Genomic DNA, 26,950 nt, shown 5'->3' with positions numbered 1-26,950 from the left:
GGAAGGTTAGAGGGCAGGTAGGAAGGTTAGAGGGCATGTGGGAAGGTTAGAGAGCAGGTAGGGAGGTGGAGGGCAGGTAGGAAGGTTAGAGGGCATGTAGGGAGGTTAGAGGGCAGGTAGGGAGGTTAGAGGGCATGTAGGGAGGTTAGAGGGCAGGTAGGAAGGTTAGAGGGCATGTAGGGAGGTTAGAGGGCATGTAGTGAGGTTAGAGGGCATGTAGGGAGGTTAAAGGGCATGTAGGGAGGTTAGAGGGCAGGTAGGAAGGTTAGAGGGCAGGTAGGAAGGTTAAAGGGCAGGTAGGAAGGTTAGAGGGCATGTAGGGAGGTTAGAGGACATGTAGGGAGGTTAGAGGGCATGTAGGGAGGTTAAAGGGCATGTAGGGAGGTTAGAGGGCAGGTAGGAAGGTTAGAGGGCAGGTAGGAAGGTTAGAGGACATGTAGGGAGGTTAGAGGGCATGTAGGGAGGTTAGAGGGCAGGTAGGAAGGTTAAAGGGCAGGTAGGAAGGTTGGAGGGCATGTAGGGAGGTTAAAGGGCATGTAGGGAGGTTAGAGGGCATGTAGGGAGGTTAGAGGGCAGGTAGGAAGGTTAGAGGGCATGTAGGGAGGTTAGAGGGCAGGTAGGGAGGTTAGAGGGCATGTAGGGAGGTTAGAGGGCATGTAGTGAGGTTAGAGGGCATGTAGGGAGGTTAGAGGGCAGGTAGGAAGGTTAGAGGGCATGTAGGGAGGTTAGAGGGCATGTAGTGAGGTTGGAGGGCATGTAGGGAGGTTAGAGGGCAGGTAGGAAGGTTAGAGGGCATGTAGGGAGGTTAGAGGGCATGTAGGGAGGTTAGAGGGCATGTAGGGAGGTTAGAGGGCATGTAGGGAGATTAGAGGGCAGGTAGGAAGGTTAGAGGGCAGGTAGGGAGGTTGGAGGGCAGGTAGGAAGGTTAGAGGGCATGTAGGGAGGTTAGAGGGCAGGTAGGAAGGTTAGAGGGCAGGTAGGAAGGTTAGAGGGCATGTAGGGAGGTTAGAGGGCAGGTAGGGAGGTTAGAGGGCATGTAGGGAGGTTAGAGGGCAGGTAGGAAGGTTAGAGGGCATGTAGGGAGGTTAGAGGGCATGTAGTGAGGTTGGAGGGCATGTAGGGAGGTTAGAGGGCAGGTAGGAAGGTTAGAGGGCATGTAGGGAGGTTAGAGGGCATGTAGGGAGGTTAGAGGGCATGTAGGGAGGTTAGAGGGCATGTAGGGAGATTAGAGGGCAGGTAGGAAGGTTAGAGGGCAGGTAGAGGTTAGAGGGCATGTAGGGAGGTTAGAGGGCAGGTAGGAAGGTAAGAGGGCATGTAGGAAGGTTAGAGGGCATGTGGGAAGGTTAGAGAGCAGGTAGGGAGGTTGGAGGGCAGGTAGGAAGGTTAGAGGGCATGTAGGGAGGTTAGAGGGCAGGTAGGGAGGTTAGAGGGCATGTAGGGAGGTTAGAGGGCAGGTAGGAAGGTTAGAGGGCATGTAGGGAGGTTAGAGGGCATGTAGTGAGGTTAGAGGGCATGTAGGAAGGTTAGAGGGCATGTAGGGAGGTTAGAGGGCATGTAGGGAGGTTAGAGGGCATGTAGGGAGGTTAGAGGTCATGTAGGAAGGTTAGAGGGCATGTAGGGAGGTTAGAGGGCATGTAGGAAGGTTAGAGGGCATGTAGGGAGGTTAGAGGGCATGTAGGGAGGTTAGAGGGCAGGTATGAAAGTATGTAGGGAGGTATGAGAGTATGTAGGGAGGTTAGAGGGCATGTAGGAAGGTTAGAGGGCATGTAGGGAGGTTAGAGGGCATGTATGAAAGTTAGAGGGCATGTAGGAAGGTTAGAGGGCATGTAGGGAGGTTAGAGGGCATGTAGGGAGGTTAGAGGGCAGGTATGAAAGTATGTAGGGAGGTATGAGAGTATGTAGGGAGGTTAGAGGGCATGTAGGAAGGTTAGAGGGCAGGTAGGAAGGTTAGAGGGCATGTAGGGAGGTTAGAGGGCATGTATGAAAGTTAGAGGGCAGGTATGAAAGTATGTAGGGAGGTATGAGAGTATGTAGGGAGGTTTGTATCTTTGACTGTAGGACCAGGATGTCTCCAGTTTCTCTCTGAGATTCAATCAACCAGTTTAAAGTCTCCACCATCTTTAAGTTGGTGTTGAAAACAGTCTGAAGGTCACTGAGTGGAGCAACTCACAGTGAAAGTGGAAGTGGAAGTGGATCATTGTTCCTCATTGTGACCTACATTAACTATTGTGTGGGCACACACACACACACACACACACACACACACACACACGCACACACACTTTCATACCTACGTCACTGAACTTTGTGTGAAAGATTTGACAAATGATTCAACTCTTTGATTTCAGCCCATTTGGATCAGAACACACCAACGAGCGAAGTAATGATTATCGACTGCTTCATGTTTTCATGTGTGGATTCGATGCAGAGTCCAAAAGTTTCAGCAGGAACCAAACCAACACCTCAGTTTCACATGGTTTTAAACGTAGAACTCATACGTGCCTTTAGCGCGACGAACAGACCAATCAGGAAGAGGGTCTGTCGTTGGTAGTTGAGTCTGATGGTCTCAGTCGTCACTCCACAACATGGAGCTCTCATCTCTCTGTATCCCACTGTGTGAGTAGCAGGTTCTGTTTGAAGCTTAAAGCTGTCTAAATTATATCAGATTTATTTATTCAGCCAGCATCTAGTCGTCATCTTTAGATTCGTGTTGTCTCATTTGAAGGTTTCTGTGTCTTTGTCTCCTCAGTGGTTCTGACACTTGTTGCTAAAGTCCACAGCCTGAAGGATCGGAGAGACGGTAAATCCACTTCCTGCTAATCAGCATCCTACACGTCAGAGTTCAGCACATGGAGCGTGATGTTGAGTGTCTTTGTTAACGTTTCTCATGATCCTGGGTTTAGCTCAGCAGGCAGGTGGTGTGTGTGTGGGGGGGTTAAATCACTATGTTGTAATCTCAATAACGTAAAGACAACAGCATTGAATAAATATCTTTAATTTCCGTTTGTCTCAGATGCATCTTTTCCTCACTTCGATCCACAACGACTGCAGTGGTTTCAGTACGGGTCGGTGTCTATCAGCTGTGAGGATCTGAAAGGCCTCAGCGAGTGGAGAGTGATGAGGAGGCTGAAGGATCTAACTCCATCGGACGCTTCTTCCTGGGAGACGTCGACAAGATCCCGCACGATCAAAACCGTGCTTGAATCCGACAGCGGAGAATATTGGTGCGAAGACGAACACGGAGAGAAAAGTAACGCAGTTAACATCGCTGTTGGTGAGTTGAGCAAAATCTGATCCAACCTTTTGATGTGGGGAGAGCGTGGCCTAGCGGATAGAGCGGGTGCTCTGCAACGAGAAGGTTGCCAGTTCGAATCCCACTCTATCCCATCTGCATGCCTAAGTGTCCTTGGCAAGATACTGAACCCCTGGATGGCCCCTCATAAAATGATGAATGTTCTAAAAATGTAAGTCCCTTTGGATAAAAGCGTCAGCTAAATGACATGTAATGTAATGATGTTCAACTTATCAATGGACTGAAGTTCTCCCAGCTCGAGGGGAGGTGCTTTATGAATGAACAGGAGCTTGTGGGTGCAGCTTGTAGCGTTGAAGGCACCTGATCTCTACGGGAGCGTTTTATTTCAACTATAGACGATCTCTGCCACAGCTTCATCATGGCAGAAATCATCTGTTTGGCGACATTGGTGGTTGTCCCTCTCATTGTTGGTTCATTATTACATCCATAAAGGTTTTACTGTCCTGTACCAGCAGAAAATGAAGATTCTTCTCCTCGTGCACGACAAACAGAGACCTCAGCAGGAAGCAGAATTAGATGTAGGTTAAGGTTGAGTCTGTTTTACCCTGTAGGTGGAGAGCGGATCCTAGATATTCCTCTTGGTCCTGTGATGGAGGGAGATGACCTGACTCTGCGCTGCATCATGGAGAAACCTTTCCACCGAATCGCTGAGTTCTTCAGGGACAACGTCCGTATCCAGACGGGATACAAAGGAGTGATGAGCATCCTCCGTGTGTCCAAGTCTGATGAAGGACTCTACAAGTGCAACATCTCCGGAGTCGGAGAATCACCAGAGAGCTGGCTGAATGTCCAAGGTCAGAGCAGCCTTATATAAACACACGTTATATCTCACCATTAGCTAAATGTATTAAATTAGTGTTTGAGTTGAGTTGATCAAATTTGTTCTGCAAACATGAATTATCATCTTAAATGACAGGTTCACTTTATCCCAAAGGGAAATGCGTCTCTGGCTGTGCACAAAGATAATGATCCGTCCTCCAGTGGACCCCCTCATCTGGTCCTGCTGTGGACCTTAACCATTGTTTTACTGGGCTCTCTGCTTCTGCTGGGACTTCTCTATAGAAACCGTCGAGGTAAAGTGACTTAAACTGGACTAAAGGAGGCGCTGTAGAAAATATTGATGTTTTACCTGGAAGAGTCTGAACTAAGCTTCCTGAAGAATTTCCTTTATTTCAGCACTTTAACCTCGTCTGCTTCTTTTCTCTCCTCCAGCATTAATCTGCTGTTCATCAGACGCGTCAGCACCTGGTTCAGATTTGGCCATGAACCCAACAGGTGAGGACGTGCAAGCAGAAGTTACCATTCAGGATATGTATAACACATACACATATATACACACATGTACACACACACTTTTCAATGTTAAATTCAGAAATATGAGGCATTTGTTTGTAGTCCTGTTAAATGAGATTAAATAAAATATTTTAAGTTATCAGCATATTACTTTTCAAGTACATTGAGGTGCAGGTGAAATCACATGAGGTTCCTCTGCACGTTTATTCATCTGCAGCACGAGGACCTGAGGTTGAAAGCATAAAAACATGTTCTCATGAAGATGCAGTATAGAAATGGTTCAGAGCTGAACGTCATGTCAACAGCTTTATTTAGTTTAAAGCACATTTCAAATTCAGAGGGAATTTTTTTAATTACATTTCAGTCGATTTGTTTCTCCAGCAGTTTCCAGACAAGATTCAAGTTCAGGGGAGGTCTTCTACTCTGTGATAACGATGGGTAAAATGAATCTTCACTGTGAACCACATCACCAGGTTCTGAATACTGTGCATATACTTATTTATATATATATATATATATACAAACACTCACTCAGTTTCCTCCTCTGATCCTGGTCGATCTCTATTTTCTGTTTCACAGGCCTCGCTGACGCCTGGCAGACCCTGAAGAGGAAACTTATACGTTTTTATGATAAAGTGACACCACATTAGTCATAGAAATAAATAGAAAATGCAGGAAAACATTTTAAATTGATCACTGACGTTAGACAGAAAAAGCCTAGTTTGTTTCTTTGTGTTACTTTAGTGTCAGAGTGAGTGCTCTGTCTGCAGATGAGGATCTTTGCCTGCAACTTGGCCTCTTCCAAAGGGCTTGATCAATGGGCGTGGCCTGGGGAGCTGTCAGCTGCTGATTGGTATGTCTTTAACACCTGAAAATTCAAACTGTTCAACTGGACAGCAGCGCCCCCTGTTGGCTTCAGTCCCCACACATTAGTACTACAAGTTAATACTTCCTGTTTGATTAGCTGTTGGTTCATCCTGCACCGTTTTCTCCTCTTTGTTCAGAAGTCAGGTTTAGTCGCCGTCTTTCAGGTTCATTAAGTTTCCTTTCAGTCAGATGTATCTTCAGTTTGTTGTGTGGTTTCACCCTCAAGTCTTCATGTAGTAATACATTGTGGTTATTCTGTGTGTGCTTGTGTTTCAGTGTTTTGAGTTTTGTTTCATGCACAGAGAAGAGACACGTCTTCTCCTGTTAAACTGAATAAACAGAATAAACAGCGTTAACAAGCAAGTCCCTGTTCCTGAGGTGATGTGTTGTCCATAGTGAGCAGGGGGAGGAAACCTTTACTATCAAGAGAGACATGTTGATACCTGGGATTTCATGATGGCCTGATACGATGATGATTCACGTTAATAATAGGAAACCTGATTCGTTGAGTTCAGCACAACACTGAACTGTACAGCCTCTGCAGAGGGGCTCCAGAGCCGCGGGGGGGGGGGGGGGGGGGGGGACGTTTTGTGTCTCCTGTGGCAGAAGTGTCCCTCACTTTCCTCTGGAGTGAGTCCTCTGGAAACACTTCCGTTGTCGTTTCTCTATTTGCTGCACGTTTCCGTGTTGTGTTGTGTTGTGTTGTGTTGTCTTCTTCAACTTTTCATATTCATGATTTGTTACAATGAGACTTTTTACTTTTTACCAAACAGACACCGACAGAAATCCTGTTTTTATTTCCACGTCATCTTCTGATGTGAATTTTGACTTCTAGCTGCATATTTGAATGTCGTACACAAAGCTCTCCTGGAAGTGGTTTGCTGCTGTAGAAAGATACGATCAGGTGTTCGTGCATTGAGGAGGAAGTGGAGCTGGATTTCATCATCTGATTGTGACTCAGCGTCTACTCAACTTCTTCAAACCAGGTTCTGCTGTGACTGAGCAGGAGTCAGAATCTTATCACACGTCTCCAGGCATCAAAAGGCTTTTTACATTTAACTACACTTCTATTTGTAGTTTGGGTAAAAGTGAGTGTGATGAATTCAAACTACTGCTGCACATGGTTCTTGATCTGTTCTTCTTCACACTGTGATTGAAGGTGATCTCCAGCATTTCACACATCATAGATACATGCTCCACAGAACTTGGCAGGAGGATGGAACCAAGAACCCAATGAGTTTGGTGCAGAAACAGACAAAGGGACAGGAAGTTGTTGACTTTGTTTAAAATGAACATGTTGGACTTTTCCACCAGTTTCCCAGTGAAAGAACCCATTTAGAGAACTGGTATATGAGTGTTTGCAGATTGATTGAACTGGAGAGTCGGGGCTCGGCGGAGGCACTCAGAGGGAAATTCTACATCTTGTGTCATTCTAGTGTTTATAGATTAATTCAAAACACAAATGTCAGATTATTTGCTTGCCTGTGAATCAGTGATAATATAAACGTCTTTGGAATTAGAATTAGAATTAACAGAAACATGTTGCGTGCTGTAGTTTTAACATCTGATGCATGTTTCCTGTCAGATAACGTTGTTTCCTGTCATCAAAATGTCACAACATGAAATGATCATAATCTACAAAGATATTTTACATTTTCAGACTGAAAAAACTCATCAAGAAGGCAGAGTCTGTGGTTGGCTCTAAGCTGGTCACCCTGGAGGAGGTGGTGGAGGACAGGATGCTGGCAAAACTACTGGCAATCATGGACACTCCCTCTCCCCCCCCCTCCACAAAACACTGGACTAAGGAGCAGCTTCAGCCACAGACTCATTCAACCCGCTGCTCTGAGGAACGATACAGGAAGTCGTTCCTCCAAACCGCAATAAGACTGAACAACTCCTCTACCTCTGTCAGAGCCACCATCACACAACTGACCTAAACACACCTGTCTCCTTCACTGTGTACCCTGTACAACACTCTGCTCCATATACTGGAACACTTCACATCATATGTGATATTTTATTTTTTAATTGACCTTTATTTAACCAGGAAAGTCCCATTGAGATTAAAAACCTCTTTTTCGAGGGAGTCCTGGCCAAGAGGCAGCATGTGTGTGTTAATATAAACCATATTGATATTACATATCATTTATACAATAATATTGTCTTTGCACACTCTGTCTACATATTCTTACACTCATAGTATATTATATTATCTATTGTATAGTCAAAAACTTATATTTATACCTCTACTATATATCATATCATATTATGTCACTGTCTAACAATAACATTACCATCATATCATCAGTACTATTAACATCATCTTGCCACTGCACCTTATCACCTATTTATCTTGTGTGTCCGTTTTTTATTCTTTCTACCTCAATATTTATTTTATTTTATTCTATTGTATTTTATTAAATTCAAATGTACCGGCTGCTATGACGATTTAATTTCCCTTCAGGGATGAATAAAGTAATCTATCTATCTATCTATCTATCATATTTGTGGCAATACTACATTTTCTTTTTTACTGTATTAAATTCCCATCATTGCTCTCTCCATTATTTCAGATATCATATAATTCAAAATGTCCAGTAACCATCAGGAGGACAGTTGTGTCTGGTGCAGGGACGTGTGCTGGTTTCTATCACGGTGGCTCCACAGCAACAGAAACGTATTAAAGTACAAGCAGCCTCAGAGGGGGGGGGGGGGAGGTTCCTGTGCAGAAGGAAACTGACCCAGGAAACAGAAGAGCACCAACACCTCCCTCTCTCATGTTGATAAGAGATGTGCTCCACTGATCCTCCACCTGTCTTGAAGTGTGTTTGAGTGGAGCTGCTGGATGGGACCATGGGGCTCTCTCTGCTCCGTGTGCTCTCCTTATTCTGTGAGTATCAGGAACTTTTATTCTATCAATTCAATGTTCAGTGCAATAGTAGTAGACTTGACGTTGGCTAATTATTAATAATCATGAAATATGATTTTTAAAATAATAAAAAATTATTGATAAAAAATAATAAAAAATTATAAAGCTATCAATAAAGAATAGTAAAAGAATTAATTAGAAATTATACATTATTCATTAAGAATAGTTAAATAACTAATGAAAACAATAAAATTATCAATTAAGAATATTACAATCTGTAATTATTACTTATTACCCTGGTTACAGGAACCAACAAGTCAATCTTTAATTATCAGTCTCAAGTTATAAAAGTTAAATTAATAATCTCAATATTTAATATTGATGATTATATAATAAACAATGTAGGGTTTTAAGTATGAGTACAGGCTATAGTAATCCAGTTGTATTCACATTCATATGCACAAATAATCACAAAATGCAAATACTTTAATTACAAAAGGATTTATTGAAAAGAGAAATAAAGTTAATGTTATTTTCAATGATTGTGTGTGGGTGTGTGTGTGTGTGTGTGTGTGTGTGTGTGTGTGTGTGTGTGTGTGTGTGTGTGTTGTGTGTGTTGTTGTGTTTGTTGTCGTGTGTGTGTGTGTGGGTGTGTGTGTGTTGTTGTGTGTGTTGTTGTGTGTGTGTGTGTGTGTGTGTTTGGGTGTGTGGGTGTGGGTGTCGGTGTGAGTGTGTTGTCGTGTGTGTGTGTGTTGTTGTGTGTGTGTGTGTGTGGGTGTGGATGTGTGGGTGTTGTCTTGTGTGTGTTGTTGTGTATGTGTGTGTGTGTGTGTTTGTGTGTGTGGGTGTTGTCGTGTGTGTGTCTGTGTGTGTGGATGTGTGTTTGTTGTCATGTGTGTGTGTGTGTGTTGTCGTGTGTGTGTGTGTGTTAGTGTGTGTGGGTGTATGTGTGTTGTCGTGTGTGTGTGTGTTGTTGTGTGTGTGTGTTGTTGTGTGTGTGTGTGTGGGTGGGTGTGTGTGTGGGTGTGTGTGTGTGGGTGGGTGGGTGTGTGTGTGTGTGTGTGGGTGTGTGTGTGTGTGTGGGTGGGTGTGTGTGTGTGTGGGGGGGGGGTTTGTGTGTGTGTGTGCGTGGGTGTGTTGTCGTGTGTGTGTGTGTTGTTGTGTGTAGGTGTGTGGGGGTGTGTGTGTTGTCGTGTGTGTGTGTGTTTGTGTGTGTGGGTGTGTGTGTTGTCGTGTGTGGGTGTGTGTGGGTGGGTGTGTGTGTGTGTTGTCGTGTGTGTGTGTGTGTTTGTGTGTGCGTGTGTGTGTGTGTTGTGTGTAGGTGTGTGGGGGTGTGTGTGTGTGTGTGTGTGTCTGTGGGTGTGGGTGTGTGTGTGTGTGTGTGTATGTGTTTGGGTGTGGGTGTGTGTGTGTAAGAAAGAGAAGGGGGAGGGGCAATGGAGTAATGACTTGGTCACGTGGTTTCGTAATCTGGCCGAATTCAAGTCGATGTTACGAAATTCAAAATGGAGGTTTTACGACCTCAGCGGCCCCATGAGGCCGAAGACAAAATGGCGGTAGGTCACGTGGGTTACACAAAGGATGTTTTCAGACAAAGAGATTCAGAAAAGCTCTGGAAACATCGACTTCACCACACAGTGCAATGATCTTTTGAAAGTCTCTGTAAACTTGGTCGGACGGTCACAGTGAAAACGTTCGACACAGCAACGGCTGAAATGTCTTTATCTATTTGCAGAGGTAACCAGACGCATGTATTCTGTTATATGAACTTTAATAACTTTTATTTGAGACTAAATTGTGATTGTTGGAGAACCGTTAGAAAGTGGAAACTATATTTTCTTTACATTTATTATTTGATCAAATTTTATACCTGATTCATTGATTTATTTACCAAAAGATAATTTGAAATAAGAAAAGTTGATTTAGAAACAAATCAAACATTGTGATGATCTCATGGAATTATAGACTTTAAAGTTACAGGTTGTGAATATTGTCCTGATGATTATCAGAGAAACAATCATCTGATCCACATGAATTCAAATAAATGGATCAAACTCAGTAGATCACTGATATTTAACTTCTTTGATTCATTGAGTTATTGATTCTCAAGACATTTCATACTTTTGTACAATTTCTTTGATGGGTAGTTTTAATACTACTGCTCATACTCTCTTTTACAATATAGCAGTACTTACTAACAGACTTATTACTAGAGTCTGTACTGTGTTAGATTATTTACCAGGGTTATTAATGTCTGATGAGATACCAATGTTTCTTTCAGTGCTGAATACACTCCTCTCCTGTGGACTCACTGAATGTGAGTCAGCTCTTTTCTTTATTGATCTCTATCTTTATTAATATGTATATTTCATCCCATTTTTCTTCCTGTATGTTGTCACTAAGATTAGTGAGTATATGAATGAACTGAAAACTTATAGAACAAAACTCTGGTTGGTATTTCCTCTAACTATGTTCTGTTTGTGCGCGGGGGGGGGGGGGGGGGGTAGATGCTGAGCTGATCAAGTAAAGCACTTCACAGTAACTGGGACAGTAGAAACATGAAGCTTATTTTCCACATGGTGTCGACAGCCGGACAAATCCAGGTTTCTTCTTCTGAATGCGTGGTTCAGTCAAAGCTGAAGAAGCTGATCTCAGCTCCTGACGTCGACCTTTCACACGGACAGAAAGTCAATCACATCATTCACTCACTTCACTTCAGCTTCTTGTTTGACTCAGACATTATAAAAACAAACCTGTGAGTAGCAGGCTTTCATGACTGGCTACGATGAAACAGAACCAGTCAGCAGCAACATTAACCAGTTCTCTCTGTTGGTTTTATATTTGTGTTGAATGTTCAGTGTCCAACAGAAGCTTTGTCGTGCTGCAACACAACTGGACTCAGATATTCAGCGGTGAGACGATCTCTGTCAGGTGTGAGATCCAGGGAGGAGGAGACACCCAGTGGGAATATGAATGGAGGACAACAAGCTCCCACCAACCAGTCACTGGTCCAAACACAGCTCCCACACACAGTGAATACAGGCTGGGCCCTGCCTCTGTTTTCCACAGTGGAGAGTACTGGTGTAAGGCCAGAGCGGACTGGTATTCCTCAACAGAGTGGAGTGAGGCCTTCCAGCTGAGAGTAACACGTACGTCCAATCATCTTTCACAACCTCCACGAGGACGTTACGTCTTCACCTCTTTCTATTGGTTGTTCTTAGCAGGACCAGTAAAAACTACTAAACCAATTTCTGCCCAATCCCCAGAAAGCATCTGGGTGTGGACCTGAACTGGTCCACATGTAAACCAGCTAATGTGGCCCAACTACCTTAAAACCAACCTGGGTCTTTCTGGCACACATCAGGTGCTGTAGGCAAAGTGTGATCTGGATGTGGACCTCAAGTGGTCCATGAATGGTGAACATGGCTCAAACAGCACTAACACATGGGGGCCACCTTCGGCCCTTGTGGTTGACACACGGTATTGCTACGGCTCATCTGTGGCCCGGCTCTGGCAAACAGCAGTGGACTGCCCCAGTGCCATCCCTCCATGAGGTGTGTGGGCTGGATGCCAGAGTGACAGTGTGGGCCACATCTGGGCCTGAAGCATTGAGCTATGTGGGGATCAATGAACCTTTTACATGTTGAGATTCATCATTAGACCTTTTTGTCTTATATATTCTACGATCAGAACTTTGTCCTCTACTGAGTGAAACTCTGCTTCATACGCTTTAATCTGTTTCTCATTTAATTTGTCTTTCATTTTCTCTCCCGCACTTTGAAAGCCGATAAACCCAGGCCCAGGCTGACTGCTGATGACACAACCATCACAGGAAAGGGAAGCGTAGCACTGACCTGCTCTGTGGAGAACGCGTCTGAGTGGAGATACGACTGGTTCAGAAGAACCTCAGCCTCCTCTGCAGCTCAGATCCTAAGATATAATGAAACAGATGATGAAATCAGCATCTCAGAGGAAGGCATCTACAGCTGCAGAGGACGGAGAGGAGACACAAGCTTCCTCACAGAGGACAGCAACCGAGTCACAATAGAGAACAGAGGTAAGAGTCCGTTTAGAAATCCAAACACTAGTTACCTCCTGTGGAGGTTATATTCTGTCCCTGGACGTTTCTTTCTTTATTTGTTCGTCAGCAGGATTACACAACAACTACTGGATGGATTTCAACGAAACTTGAGACAGAACCAGGGGCGTTGTTAGGATCATGAGACATCGGGGGCTTAGCCCAGGGGTGAACATTGACTTTCCTCACTTAGAGATGGTTGCTATCTATGCCAACGCAATGTGGATATTCTGCCCCGTTCTATGGCCAGGGGAGAAACTGGAGCAATTCATCTAAATTTTCTAAAACATACATGACTGCTTTGGAAAAACGTTTGCTTTATAATCAGCGAATGTTATCGCGGGGCTATAATTAAAAAAAAATAAAAATAAATTAAAAAAATTAAAAAAAATAAAAAATTGATGCGAAATTGATCCGTGGCTATTCATAAAACATCCGGGGCTAAAGCTAATGACGCCCCTGGACAGAACCAATGAGATTTAGATGGAATCCAAACATCCAGACTTTCTTTAACATGATTTAACTTTAACTGAGCAACAGCGCCCTCTGCAGCCACACCTGATATGTTTTAATAAGTTCAGAGTGTTATGAACTGATCTCAGTTCAGCTTCACTCTTCAGCTGCAGCTGGTTGTGTCTGTGACTCTCAGTCAGTTCTTCTCTCAGGAGATGGAACCCACTCACCAGAGTCACAGAGAACAGACGCTCAGGGAGAGAAGGAGGAAACTTTCTCCTTATTAAGACAGAGAATCATTACATTAACTTGGAAGCTGCTGTTTCAAGGTTAAGAAGTTGCAAAGTGTTTTTCTTTAAGATTGTGTGATTCTTGTTTGATTCTTTCCCTGATGAAGAGATGAGAGGACTGGTATCTGTACAGTTTGGTGGAGGGAGGAGCTGTACTGAGCCATTCTACTTTCTTCTGTTCTCTGTTTCTATTTGTGATCAGTTTCCCACAAGGCCTCTGTGGTCCTGCAACCTGACTGGTCTCTGGTCTTCAGCGGTGAGAGGATCACTGTCCGGTGTGAGGTCCCTGCAGATGAACTGACTGAGTGGGAGTATGAATGGACCCAACCCAACTCAACTACGGCTCCAACACACAATGAACACAGGATTGTCAACGCGTCCTCGTCCGACAGTGGAAGCTACAGGTGTTTGGCTAAAGACAAGAAGAACTTGAATTCCACGACCGAGTGGAGCGATGACGTCACATTAACAGTTTCTGGTGAGAAAGACCGAGTTTTGAGAAACTGGCAAATGTCTCCTTCAGTTTATGTTCATATGCGCTGATAAGAAATAGAATACAACAAAAGTAACAAGGGATGCACCGATTCAAAAGCTGAACATCTTACTGATATTTATCTCATTGTTGCGATCAGCCTATTGGCGAGTACGATGACGTTCACCGATGTTTAGATGTTATTCTCATCTGGGAGGAAACGAGTGCTGTTCAGAATCCAAGTGAAAACATCCTGGAGACAAACGATCTGGGACCAAGGTCCTGCCGATACTCGACCAATCGTGAGTCAGCCTCATCAGTCAGTCACGATGTTTCACCCTGTTTTTATAACATCAAAAACTAATTCAGTTCAACCCAAAACTTGAACATACAGAACATCAGACGAACAAGAACTTCCTTTCCTCTTGAGATAATCTGACCTGTACTGCAGCCAGCCACCAGGGGGCGAGCTCACTGTTGTGGAGCTGTGATGTGGTCCATCTTTATATACGGTGAATGCTCAGCACCTTTAGACCAGATGGATGTGGTCCACTTCAGGCAGTGATACTGCTCCTCTAGCTTTCCTGTGGACAGAATGGATCTGAGCCTAAACTCGTCCACTTGTTAAAGAGCTAATGTGGTCCAACCATCCCAGAACCCACCTGGGTCTTTATGGTAAACATGAGGTGCTCTAGGCAAAGTGTGATCTGGATGTGAACCTAAAGTGGTCCATGTGGTGAATATGGTCCAAATAGATCCAAACGAATCGGGGCCACGTCTGGCAGCTTTGGTTGATGTACGGTACGGCTGTGGCTAACTTGTGGCTCTGATGTGGCAAACAGGTGGTATAATCTGGACCAAACCATTCTGTGCTTCTGCTTTTACTGCTGTTTTAGTTTGTACGACTGCAGAAGACTGAAGGAGATACATGTTCTACTCATTTCATTCAACTCACATCTCATCTCATCTCATTTTCATCCGCTTATCCGGGGTCGGGTCGCGGGGGGAGCAGCTCAAGCAGGGGGCCCCAGACTTCCCTTTCCCGGGCCACATTGACCAACTCTGACGGGGGGATCCCGAGGCGTTCCCAGGCCAGTGTTGAGATATAATCTCTCCACCTAGTCCTGGGTCTTCCCCGAGGTCTCCTCCCCACTGGACGTGCCTGAAACACCTCCCAAGGAAGGCGCCCAGTGGGCATCCTTACCAGATGCCCGAACCACCTCAGCTGACTCCTTTCTAAGTGAAGGAGCAGCGGCTCTAATCCGAGTTCCTCACGGATGGCTGAGCTTCTCACCCTATCCCTAAGGGAGACGCCAGCCACCCTTCTGAGAAAACTCATCTCGGCCGCTTGTACCCGTGATCTCGTCCTTTCGGTCATCACCCAGCCCTCATGACCATAGGTGAGGATAGGAACGAAGATCGACCGGTAGATCGAGAGCTTTGCCTTGCGGCTCAGCTCTCTTTTCGTTACAACGGTGCGGTAAAGCGAACGCAATACCGCCCCCGCTGCTCCGATTCTCCGGCCAATCTCACGCTCCATAGTACCCTCACTCGCGAACAAGACCCCAAGGTACTTGAACTCCTTCACTTGGGCTAAGGACTCATTTCCTACCTGGAGTAAGCAATCCATCGGTTTCCTGCTAAGAGTCATGGCCTCAGATTTAGAGGTGCTGATCCTCATCCCAGCCGCTTCACACTCGGCCACCAGCCGATCCAGTGAGTGCTGAAGGTCACAGGCCGATGATCCAATGAGGACCACGTCATCTGCAAAAAGCAGTGACGAGATCCTCAGACCACCGAACTGCAACCCCTCCCCACCCCGACTACGCCTCGATATCCTGTCCATGTATATCACAAACAGGATTGGTGACAAGGCGCAGCCCTGGCGGAGACCAGCATCCACTGAGAACGAAACTGACTGGCTGCCGAGGACGCGAACACAGCTCTCGCTTTGGGAGTACAGGGATTGGATGGCCCTGAGGATAGACCCCCTTACCCCATACTCCCGCAGCACCTCCCACAGTTTCTCCCGGGGGACCCGGTCATACGCCTTCTCCAGATCCACAAAACACATGTAGACCGGATGGGCATACTCCCAGGCCCCCTCCAGGATCCTTGCGAGAGTGAAGAGCTGGTCTGTAGTTCCACGTCCGGGGCGAAAACCGCATTGTTCCTCTTCAATCTGACGTTCGACGATCGGCCGAACCCTCCTTTCCAGCACCTTGGAGTAGACTTTACCAGGGAGGCTGAGAAGTGTGATGCCCCGGTAATTGGCACACACTCTCTGGTCCCCCTTTTTGAACAGGGGAACCACCACCCCAGTTTGCCACTCCTTTGGCACTGTACCCGACTCCCACGCGATGTTGAATAGGCGTGTCAACCATGACAGCCCCTCAACACCCAGAGCCTTTAGCATTTCTGGCCGGATCTCATCAATCCCTGGGGCCTTGCCACTGCGGAGATGTTTGACCACCTCAGTGACCTCCACCAGGGAAATTGACGATGAAACACCATCAACCTCGAGCTCTGCCTCCAACATAGAGGGCGTGTTATTCGGATTCAGGAGTTCCTCAAAGTGTTCCTTCCAACGTCCGACAACCTCCTCAGTTGAGGTCAACAGAGTCCCATCCTTACTGTACACAGCTTGGATGGTTCCCCGTTTCCCCCTCCTGAGGTGCCGGATAGTCTTCCAGAAACACTTTGGTGCCGACCGAAAGTCCTTCTCCATGACCTCTCCGAACTTCTCCCACACCCGCTGCTTAGCCTCCGACACGGCAGCAGCTGCAGCCCTTCGTGCCTGTCGGTACCCTGCAACCGAGTCAGGAGTCCTCCAGGATATCATATCCCGGAAGGCCTCCTTCTTCAATCGGACGGCTTCCCTGACCACCGGTGTCCACCACGGTGTCCGAGGGTTACCGCCCCTTGAGGAGCCTAAGACCCTGAGGCCACAGCTAGCCGCCGCAGCTTCAGCAATGGAGGCTTTGAACACCGCCCACTCCGGCTCAATGCCCCCAACCTCCACAGGAATGCCAGAAAAACTCCGCCGGAGGTGTGAGTTGAAGATACCTAGGACGGGGGCCTCCTCCAGACGTTCCCAGTTCACCCGCACTACTCGTTTGGGCTTACCAGGTCTATCCGGAAATTTCCCCCACTCCCTGATCCAACTCACAACCAGATGGTGGTCGGTTGACAGTTCCGCCCCTCTCTTTACCCAAGTGTCCAAAACATGCGGCCTCAGATCAGATGACACGATCACAAAATCGATCATTGATCTTCGGCCTAGGGTACTCTGGTACCAGGTACACTTATGAGCACCCTTATGTTCGAACATGGTGTTTGTTATGGACAATCCATGGCTAGCACAGAAGTCCAATAACAAACGACCGCTCGGGTTCAGATCAGGGAGGCCGTTCCTCCCCACCACGCCTCTCCAGGTGTCTCCATCGTTGCCCACGTGGGCGTTGAAGTCACCCAGCAGAACTACGGAGTCCCCTACTGGAGCCCCATACAGGACTCCATTCAGGGTCTCCAAGAAGGCCGAGTACTCTGAACTGCTGTTTGGTGCATACGCACAAACAACAGTCAGAGTTTTCCCCCCTACAACCCTTAGGCGCAGGGAGGCGACCCTCTCGTCTACCGGGGTAAACTCCAACACCGCGGCGCTCAGCCGGGGATTTATGAGTATCCCCACACCCGCCCGACGCCTCACGCCCTTGGCAACTCCGGAGAAGAATAAAGTCCAACCCTTATCCAGGAGTACGGTACCAGAGCTGAGACTGTGCGTGGAGGTAAGCCCCACCAGATCTAACTGATAGCGCTCCACCTCCCTCACAAGCTCCGGTTCCTTTCCCCACAGCGAGGTGACGTTCCACGTCCCCAGAGCCAGCTTCTGCCGCCCGGGTTTGGTCCGTCGAGACCCCCTACCTTCGCTGCCACCCATGTGGCTGCGCACCCGACCCCAACGGGTCTTCCCACAGGTGGTGGGCCCATGAGATGAAGAGAGGGGGGTTGCCACGTAGTTTGTTCGGGCTATGCCCGACCGGGCTCCGTGGCAAACCCGGCCACCAGACGCTCGCCATCGAGCCCTCCGTCTGGGCCTAGCTCCAGACGGGGGCCCCGGGCTTCCTCCGGGCTGGGTCCCATCTCCTCTTTTGTCGATATTCATTGAGGGTTTTGAACCATTCTTAGTCTGGCCCCTCACCTGAGACCACTCTGCCATGGGAGACCCTACCAGGAGCACAAGGCTCCAGACAACACAGCCCTCAGGTTCACAGGGACACGCAAACCTCTCCACCACGATAAGGTGACGGTTCACATGAAATGGACTAAAAGCCAAAGTGTTTTTAACATTAACAGAAAGACCAGCGGCTCAGCTGAGTGCTGACCACAGAGCCTTTCCAGTAGGGGGCAGTGTGCTCCTGACCTGCTCCGTGGGCCCAGCATCACCTGGATGGAAGTATTACTGGTACAGAGGTGAGAAGACCTCGGAGCCCCTGACGGATGAGGACTTCAAGTCACATGGACAAAGTGCTAGTGCCTCACGTGAAGGACTGTACTGGTGCAGAGGAGGAAGAGGAGATCCAGTTTACTACACCCAGTACAGTCACTCAGTCAGGATTCATGGAATCGGTGAGTGAGGAGAGAATCCATTCTGCGTCCATGATGTTTGTTGAGATGACGTAAAGGTTGATGCTGATACAAGCTGTTGTTCTGTCTTTACTGGTGAATATGAACAGTCCACAACAGAGCTGCTGTGACTCTTCAACCCAACTGGCCGAGCAGATACAGAGGAGAAGCCGTCACCCTGAGGTGTGAGATCCAGGGAGGAGACTCTGAGTGGGAGTATGAATGGACAGCAACTAGCTCACATGCACCCCCCAACACAAAGGAGTTCAGGACCAGTCTGGGGTCAGATCTGAGAGCCAGCTACTGGTGTCAGGGCCGACTGAAAGGTGCATGGCAGAACTCAACAGGATGGAGTGCTCCCCTCACGTTGGACCTGTCTAATGGTGAGTCAAGTCTTATTTAGTATTGAAATATAGGTGTTTAACTTTAAATATAAAAAAATGTTTATATGTGTTCAATGCTCATGTACAGAAGAGAAGCCAAAGTATCCTAGATTCCAGCCATCTTTCACTTTTCAGGTCATTTAGAGCCAGAGTCTGTGAAATCATGATGGAGGTGTGGAGCTGGGGCATCGAGGTCCCGCCCATACATGTGCTCAACCAATCACGAGTCAGAGTCAGCTGTCAATCAGGACGTTTCACTGTTTTTATAGCATCAAATAACTAATTAAAACCAAACTGATCAGAAACATGAAGATGTGAACAAACTCAAATGAAAGAAACCATAGTGGACATGTACTGCAGGCAGCCACCAGGGGGCGGTGTTATAGTTTGGCTTCACTTTTGGGGGCAGTCATGTCGATGTCTGAATGTGAAGCATCCAGAAATGTCATTGGTTCCAAAATGAACATCTGTAGACAAACATGAAGACGTGTTTCTGTTGTGACGATATTCAGTTTCAGCGGCTGCACCACCACCTGTCCTCACTGTGTCTCCATCATGGCTGACTCCTGGAGCCTCAGGGACTCTCACCTGTGGGGGGGTTCCACATCCCACTGCAGGATGGAGGTTCTACTGGTACAGAGCTGACCCCATTAGTTTGGATCCAGTCCCCAGATGTAAACAGTCATCTCTATACTCGTGGTATGATTTTCACTTTCCTGAGTTCAGTTATGAGCTGCTCCCAGGAAGCGACGGAGGAACTGAACAAAACTCCTTCGTCATCCAAGGCCTGACGGAGTCAGCAGGTTATTCATGTCGAGCTGGAAGAGGAGACCCCGTGTTTTACACTGAGTACAGTGAGACAACGTGGGTGTGGTCTGGAGGTGAGTTTGTTTCTTTCTCTGTAAGCAGATGTTGTCCCTTCAGTCGGTCAGTTACTTGGGGAACTTTACTTTGGCTGGTTCCTCCAGCTGATTCACTTTTAGAGGTCATAGGTCAAAGGTCAAGACAGATACAGGGTTAGAGAGACAATCTGAAGTTTATATTGATCAGAGAATCATTCCCCAAAATCTAATGTCACATGAAATTATTCTTTGTGTTCATCCTATAGGACTGACCTGAAGGTGATATTATTTATGATCATATGCTCGGACTGACATCATCATGATGTCACTGTGATGTCACTGTGATGTCACTGTGATGTCAACAAACGATGTCGTCCTTCTGACGTTTCCTCTGTAAAATGACTCAAAGCCTAAAATGACTCTTTAATCTGGAAACATTACAAATGTATTCTGGTAATATTATGACCTGATTCCCAAAACAAGAAGTGACTGAGATGGAGTCTCTGCTGATGACTTCACGTCTTTAATGCTCAACTCATTTAAACCATTAGTTTCTGTTTCACTCTTCATGTCACGTTTTTCAGATTCCAACTCGTCAGTGTCTCTCACAGCGAAGCCGGACTCAGTGCAGCACCACTATTATGACGAGATCCGTCTGACCTGTGAGGGAAACTCTGATAAGTGGAGATTGTGGATGTTTACTGGAGACAAAGTAGAATTGTTCGAGTGCGAGTCTCAGGAGACAAGCTTCACATGGATCATGGATCGTTTTGATTCTGGAGTTTTCTGGTGTGGATCTGGATCAGAGATCAGCAACGCAGTCAACATCACTAAAGGTTGTAGTTTTTCATTGAATCTATTCACACTGTCCATGTTACCAACATCCCATAATGTGATTTAAAGGTACAGTAGCTGAAAGTGGGGAGCACTGCCTCCCTTCACTGCTCCTGCAGGAGCTGCACCCCCCACATGTACCAAGATGCATCACATCAGACATGATCTCTGGATGAAATTCACCCTCTTTATTTACACAACCACACGTTCAACAACCAGAATCAGCTGTGAGAGTGTGTCTGTCTGCGTTACACAAGCACACATCACGTGACTGTGTGGACGCCACAGCCCACAGCGCCACCCGGAGGCTGTTTCCCTCTCTGAACTCAAGAGGGAGGTCTTTTGGTTGGAGAGCAGGACTTATTGATGTCCCATTCAGATTTTGTGATGCTCTCACTCTAAACCCTGCGCTCACACTCAACTCTCCCTGCTTGAGCTCAGATGTCCTGCTCTTGAATCCAGGGCTGTGTATTGAAACCAGATGTTTGTCCAGCGCACTCACAACGTACAGCTCATGGACGTGAGGAGCAGAATGTGACAACAAGTGCATTGAATGACTTTGGCTCCACTTTAGCATCTAATATTTAGACTCAAGCTGTTTATATACGAGCTGAATCATCAGGTTGTTCACATTGTTGATGGTTTTTTAACTGTTTACAGTTGGAGGTGATGTTATCCTGGAGAACCCTGCCCATCCTGTGACTGAGGGACAGTCAGTCACTCTCAGCTGCTCATGGTTCAGAAGAACAAACCTCGATTCCAACATCTCTTTCTACAAAAATGATGAACTCCTCCAAAGTGATGTCAGAGGGAAACTGGAAATCTCATCTGTGTCAAAGTCAGATGAAGGTTTCTACAAGTGTGAACGTTCAGGAGTCTTCTCAAAGGAGAGTTGGATGTCAGTAAAATGTGAGTGTGATCAATATGAGGTAGAAAAGGAGTCTCCAGGTTGAGAAGTAGATTCAAAACTTTTCTACTCAGTATTTTCACTGAGACGGTTTCTAAACACCAGGTCCACTTCATCAATACACTTATAAAACTGTTTGGATACCAGCCATCTTTCACTTTTCAGGTCATTTAGAGCCAGAGTCTGTGAAATCATGATGGAGGTGTTGAGCTGGGGCATCGAGGTCCCGCCCATACATGTGTTCGACCAATCACCAGTCAGAGTCAGCTGTCAATCAGGACGTTTCACTGTTTTTATAGCATCAAATAACTAATTAAAACCAAACTGATCAGAAACATGAACACGTGAACAAACTCAAATGAAAGAAACCATGGTTGACATGTACTGCAGGCAGCCACCAGGGGGCGGTGTTATAGTTTGGCTTCACTTTTGGGGGCAGTCATGTCGATGGCTGAATGTGAAGCATCCAGAAATGTCATTGGTTCCAAAATGAACATCTGTAGACAAACATGAAGACGTGTTTCTGTTGTGACGATGTTCTGTTTCAGCTGCTGCACCACCACCTGTCCTCACTGTGTCTCCATCATGGCTGACTCCTGGAGCCTCAGGGACTCTCACCTGTGGGAGGGTTCCACATCCCACTGCAGGATGGAGGTTCTACTGGTACAGAGCGGACCCCATTAGTTTGGATCCAGTCCCCAGATGTAAACAGTCAATTCGATATGGGTGGAGTGATTTGTACTATCCTAAGTTCAGTTATGAGATGCTCCCAGGAAGCGACGGAGGAACTGAACAAAACTCCTTCGTCATCCAAGGCCTGACGGAGTCAGCAGGTTATTCATGTCGAGCTGGAAGAGGAGACCCCGTGTTTTACACTGAGTACAGTAACACAAAGTGGGTGTGGCCTGTAGGTGAGTTTGTTTCTTTCTGTTGATGCAGATGTTGTCCCTTCAGTCAGTCAGTTACTTGGGGAACTTTACTTTGGCTGGTTCCTCCAGGTGATTCACTTTTAGAGGTCATAGGTCAAAGGTCAAGACAGATACAGGGTTAGAGAGACAAACAGAAGTTTATATTGATCAGAGAATCATTCCCCAAAATCTAACGTCACATGAAATTATTCTTTGTGTTCATCCTATAGGACTGACCTGAAGGTGATATTATTTATGATCATATGCTCGGACTGACATCATCATGATGTCACTGTGATGTCACTGTGATGTCAACAAACGATGTCGTCCTTCTGACGTTTCCTTTGTAAAACAACTCAAAGCCTAAAATGACTCCTTTAATCTGGAAACAAAACAAGATGTGACTGAGATGGAGTCTCTGCTGATGACTTCACGTCTTTAATGCTCAACTAATTTAAACCATTAGTTTCTGTTTCACTCTTCATGTCACGTTTTTCAGATTCCTATTCGTCAGTGTCTCTCACAGTGAAGCCGGTCTCAGTGCAGCACTACTATCGTGACGAATTCCATCTGACCTGCAAGGGAAACTCTGATAAGTGGAGATTGTGGCTGTTTACTGGAGACAAAGTAGAATTGTTAGAGTGCGAGTCTCAGGAGACAAGCTTCACATGGACCATGAAATATCTTCCTTCTGGAGTTTTCTGGTGTGGATCTGGATCAGAGATCAGCAACGCAGTCAACATCACTGGAGGTTGTAGTTTTTCATTGAATCTATTCACACTGTGCATGTTTCCAACATCCCATAATGTGATTTAAAGGTACAGTAACTGAAAGTGGGGAGCACTGCCTCCCTTCACTGCTCCTGCAGGAGCTGCACCCCCCACATGTACCAAGGTGCATCACATCAAACATGATCTCTGGAAGAAATTCACCCTCTTTATTTACACAACCACTCGTTCAACAACCAGAATCAGCTGTGAGAGTGTGTCTGTCTGCGTTAAACAAGCAGACATCACGTGACTGTGTGGACGCCACAGCCCACAGCGCCACCCGGAGGCTGTTTCCCTCTCTCTACTCAAGAGGGAGGTCTTTTGGATGGAGAGCAGGACTAAAGGCCGATTTATTGTCCGATTTTACGCAGGCACGCAAGAGCCCCTTGCGTCCCCCCTCCTGCGGCTTGCGTGCTTCTGCCAATTTTCCCAACTATACGACAAAGCTACGCAAGCCTCACTCAGCCCGCAAGGCTGGGATTGGTCTGCTTACAACATCCCGTCCGGAGTCACATTTCCGGTTTCATGCCCCATAATACCGGCAGAAATCACGGAAGATTTAGAAGATCGAATATGGACCAAATAGAAGAGCGTTTGGCAGAAGAGATCCGAAAGTTTGACCACTTGTATAACCGTCACTGACTGGACGATTTGTCCGCCAGCAAAAAGGCTATGAGGAGCCGGAGTGGCTATGTAAATAAACAGTCGACGATGACTGCCATACACAAAGAAAGCGTCTCTAAGGCCGTCTTCGATATAAAACGTTACTCCGCCTAGTGTTCTGGCGGTGAATTACTTTGCAAAACGTGCAACCCTTGGAGAACCATAAACCAAAACGAGTCCGTCGATGCAACTGCTTGGCCAGCAGCAGTTGCAGACGCAGTACTATAATTCACACTTTATTGATGTCCCATTCAGATTTAGTGATGCTCTCACTCTAAACCCTGCTCTCACACTCAACTCTCCCCTGCTTGAGCCCAGATGTCCTGCTCTTGTTTGTCCAGATCACACACAACGTACAGCTCATGGACGTGAGGAGCAGAATGTGACAAAAAGTGCATTGAATGACTTTGGCTCCACTTTAACATCTAATATTTAGACTCAAGCTGTTTATATACGAGCTGAATTATCAGGTTGTTCACATTGTTGATGTTTTTTAACTGTTTACAGTTGGAGGTCGTGATGTTATCCTGGAGAGCCCTGTCCGTCCTGTGACTGGGGGACAGTCAGTCACTCTCAGCTGCTCACTGTACGATGGAAACTTCTATTCCAACATCTCTTTCTACAAAAATGATGAACTCCTCCAAAGTGATGTCAGAGGGAAACTGGAAATCTCATCTGTGTCAAAGTCAGATGAAGGTTTCTACAAGTGTGAACATTCAGGAGTCTTCTCAAAGGAGAGTTGGATGTCAGTAAAATGTGAGTGTGATCAATATGAGGTAGAAAAGGAGTCTCCAGGTTGAGAAGTAGATTCAAAACTTTTCTACTCAGTATTTTCACTGAGACGGTTTCTAAACACCAGGTCCACTTGATCAATACACTTATAAAACTTTCCCCCATATTTTACAGCTGGAAACTTAATTTACACATATTCAAAGTATTTCTACAACTACAAACCGTTTTTGCTCATGGATCTTTCTTTGCTCCTCACTGCTCCTCGTCTGATCAGTGACTCCTGCAGCACCTCCCTCTGCGTCTCCTGTGCTGCTGCTCGTTGGGCTGGTTGGAGGCTTCACACTGATTCTCCTCCTCTCACTGCTGCTGTTGTGTTGGTGCAGGAATTCAAAGAGTGAGAGCTGCTCTGGTTCATTTCATTTAAATCAAACTCATTCAAACTATTGTCACGATAGTCATGGAGCAGAGGTTGAAAAATAAAATCATGTAACGTGATCATTATTGTCTTTTCCACAGATCTGTGTTGTGACAGGTTGGTTCCACTCTCTCTTGTTTCATCTTCAACAAAACATCAATACTTTACTTTTTCTGTTTCATTCACTTGTGATTGTTTGACTGTTTCAGGCTCAGCCAGTCTCTGAGAACCAATCAGAGCTCAGACCCAACTGTCCACCACGATGAAATCCAGCTGCCAGTGTACTCGTCTCTTCTCCACGGTCAGCCGTCCTTCTCCTCCTGAATGCCTTCACAGATATTTCTAACTTGATGCTTTTCAGAAGAACCTAGTCACAAAGTTTCAATTACATTTCATGTTGATTTGATTTTTTATTGACTCGTAGGTGACGACTGCATCTATGAATCAATCAGAGGAGACACGGAGGAAGGTACAGTATAAAATGAGTCTCCTGCAGAGAAGTCCTCAATGAAACCTTCTGGTTTCAGGTGGACGGGCAGAGGAGGACAGAAATGTCCAACACAAAGTCATGACCTCAATACACACGTGTGGTTTTCCAACATCTCATTTTAGTCACATGGTCCAAAGACAGACATTTGGACTTTTCAGTTGAGTCTGAAGCAGAGTTACAGGTGGAAGGTTCCTCAGACCCGGATCCAGACCAATGCACCAGAATGTAGTCTGACCCGGATCAAACTGAACCAGGGATCGGTTTTGCTGCGTCCACATAATGTTTGAACAACAAGGACGTTCATTTGCATTGGACCACGTGTGGAGCACCTGAAGCTGGTGAAGCTGGTTGAGATAGAGATATTAGAGTGGCAACGAGATCAACTACATGAATCAAACAGTGGTTCTCCACCTTCTCAAGTCGTTTCTGTCTGATCTTCACAGGAACCCGAGGTGGTCCAGAGGAGACGTCTGACTACGTTAATGAAAATCCACATTCAGCTTCAGGTACAAATATTAACAACTGGCTGTTCAGCTACTGGCTCATGTGCATCTGAAATAAACCTCAACTGAAACTCCATCATATCATTATTAAATACTTCTTGTACGATAAGTATGCAGTTCAATTGGTGTCTCACATTTCAAATCCTTTGTGTAAAACTATGAACGGCCTTGATCCTGTTGTGGTGTTGAAGTATCAAGTGTGTACTTTATTAATTTATAGTTATTGTCTCTTTGTTTCAGGAGGACTATGAATGGTGCATCCTCCAGAAAACAAGAGCATGAAAATCAACATTCATCCTGAAACACCTTCACATGTTAGACTCACCAGTTTTAAAACAGCTCATTGGAAAGAACGACTTGATCTGGATTGAATTTCAGTATAAATGAAAAATAAATGTTGTGATATTTGCTTTGTGTTTACGTTTGATATTTCAATTGGCTGATATGGGCCTTTTAAGATATGCTCCGATAAGGTTTATTTTACAGGATAAACAGTGTGCTTTATGATAATATTTTATATTGAACATTTTTTGTCTTAATTCAAGTTCTTATTTCTTATTAGTCTTATTTGTGTTTTCTTTCAATTTATCTTTATCTCTTTATAAAATATTGTTTTACTTGAGCTTTATTGCAATTTTATATATAAGCAATAGTTTTTTGCTCCTTCATATCGCTAACGGCATTGGCCCCTAAAAAAAATTATTCTGTATATTTTTGCCACAGTCTTGCAACAAAAGTTTGAATACAATCTGTGATATTTTCCATTTGTACGTATAAATATGTCTTTGTTATTATTCACCAATGACTCAATGGAGGATGATGTCAGAAAGGACATCGTCTGTCTGTGTGTTATGTTCCATATACAGTCTGTGGTTATGTTCCATATACAGTCTGTGGTTATGTTTCATATACAGTCTGTGGTTATGTTCCATATACAGTCTGTGGTTATGTTCCATATGCAGTCTGTGGTTATGTGTGATTATTTCCATGGCTTGTAATTCTCTGTTTGATGAAAACACTCGTCTGCAGACAGTTTAGCTTTTTGTTTTGAAATGTGATGAACTGTAACAGATTATAATTCAAACACATAATTTGATGTGTTCTTTCTTTTATCTTTATTAAACTTTGAAATCCCAGCTGGACTCTGTCGATATGTCCTGTTTTATTTTGAAATCCCTCACCTTACGTGTCCTCAGTGTGACTTCCTGTCTGAGTGGGAGCTGGTTCCCTTCTGGTCCA

The 26,950-nt window shown here is 45.6% G+C and overlaps 1 protein-coding gene across 1 annotated transcript; it reads left to right on the top strand.

Annotated features, from left to right (window-relative positions):
* Positions 1 to 10,613: 10,613 nt before the first annotated feature.
* On the top strand, positions 10,614 to 26,847 carry LOC133950323 (uncharacterized). The gene is made up of 18 exons (XM_062384574.1): positions 10,614 to 10,662; positions 11,204 to 11,574; positions 11,719 to 11,761; positions 12,130 to 12,402; positions 13,369 to 13,644; positions 17,995 to 18,267; positions 18,375 to 18,647; positions 19,160 to 19,528; positions 20,074 to 20,325; positions 20,984 to 21,035; positions 21,779 to 21,893; positions 24,078 to 24,327; positions 24,578 to 24,697; positions 24,820 to 24,835; positions 24,928 to 25,019; positions 25,143 to 25,187; positions 25,652 to 25,714; positions 25,952 to 26,847. Exons 1-18 carry the CDS (start codon positions 10,614 to 10,616, stop codon positions 25,960 to 25,962), a joined length of 2,943 nt encoding a protein of 980 aa, XP_062240558.1. The 3' UTR covers positions 25,963 to 26,847.
* The last annotated feature ends 103 nt before the right edge of the window (positions 26,848 to 26,950 follow it).

Source organism: Platichthys flesus, chromosome 24, assembly GCF_949316205.1.
Source record: "Platichthys flesus chromosome 24, fPlaFle2.1, whole genome shotgun sequence".
NCBI lineage: Eukaryota > Metazoa > Chordata > Actinopteri > Pleuronectiformes > Pleuronectidae > Platichthys > Platichthys flesus.
This window is presented reverse-complemented; position numbering and strand designations above follow the sequence as displayed.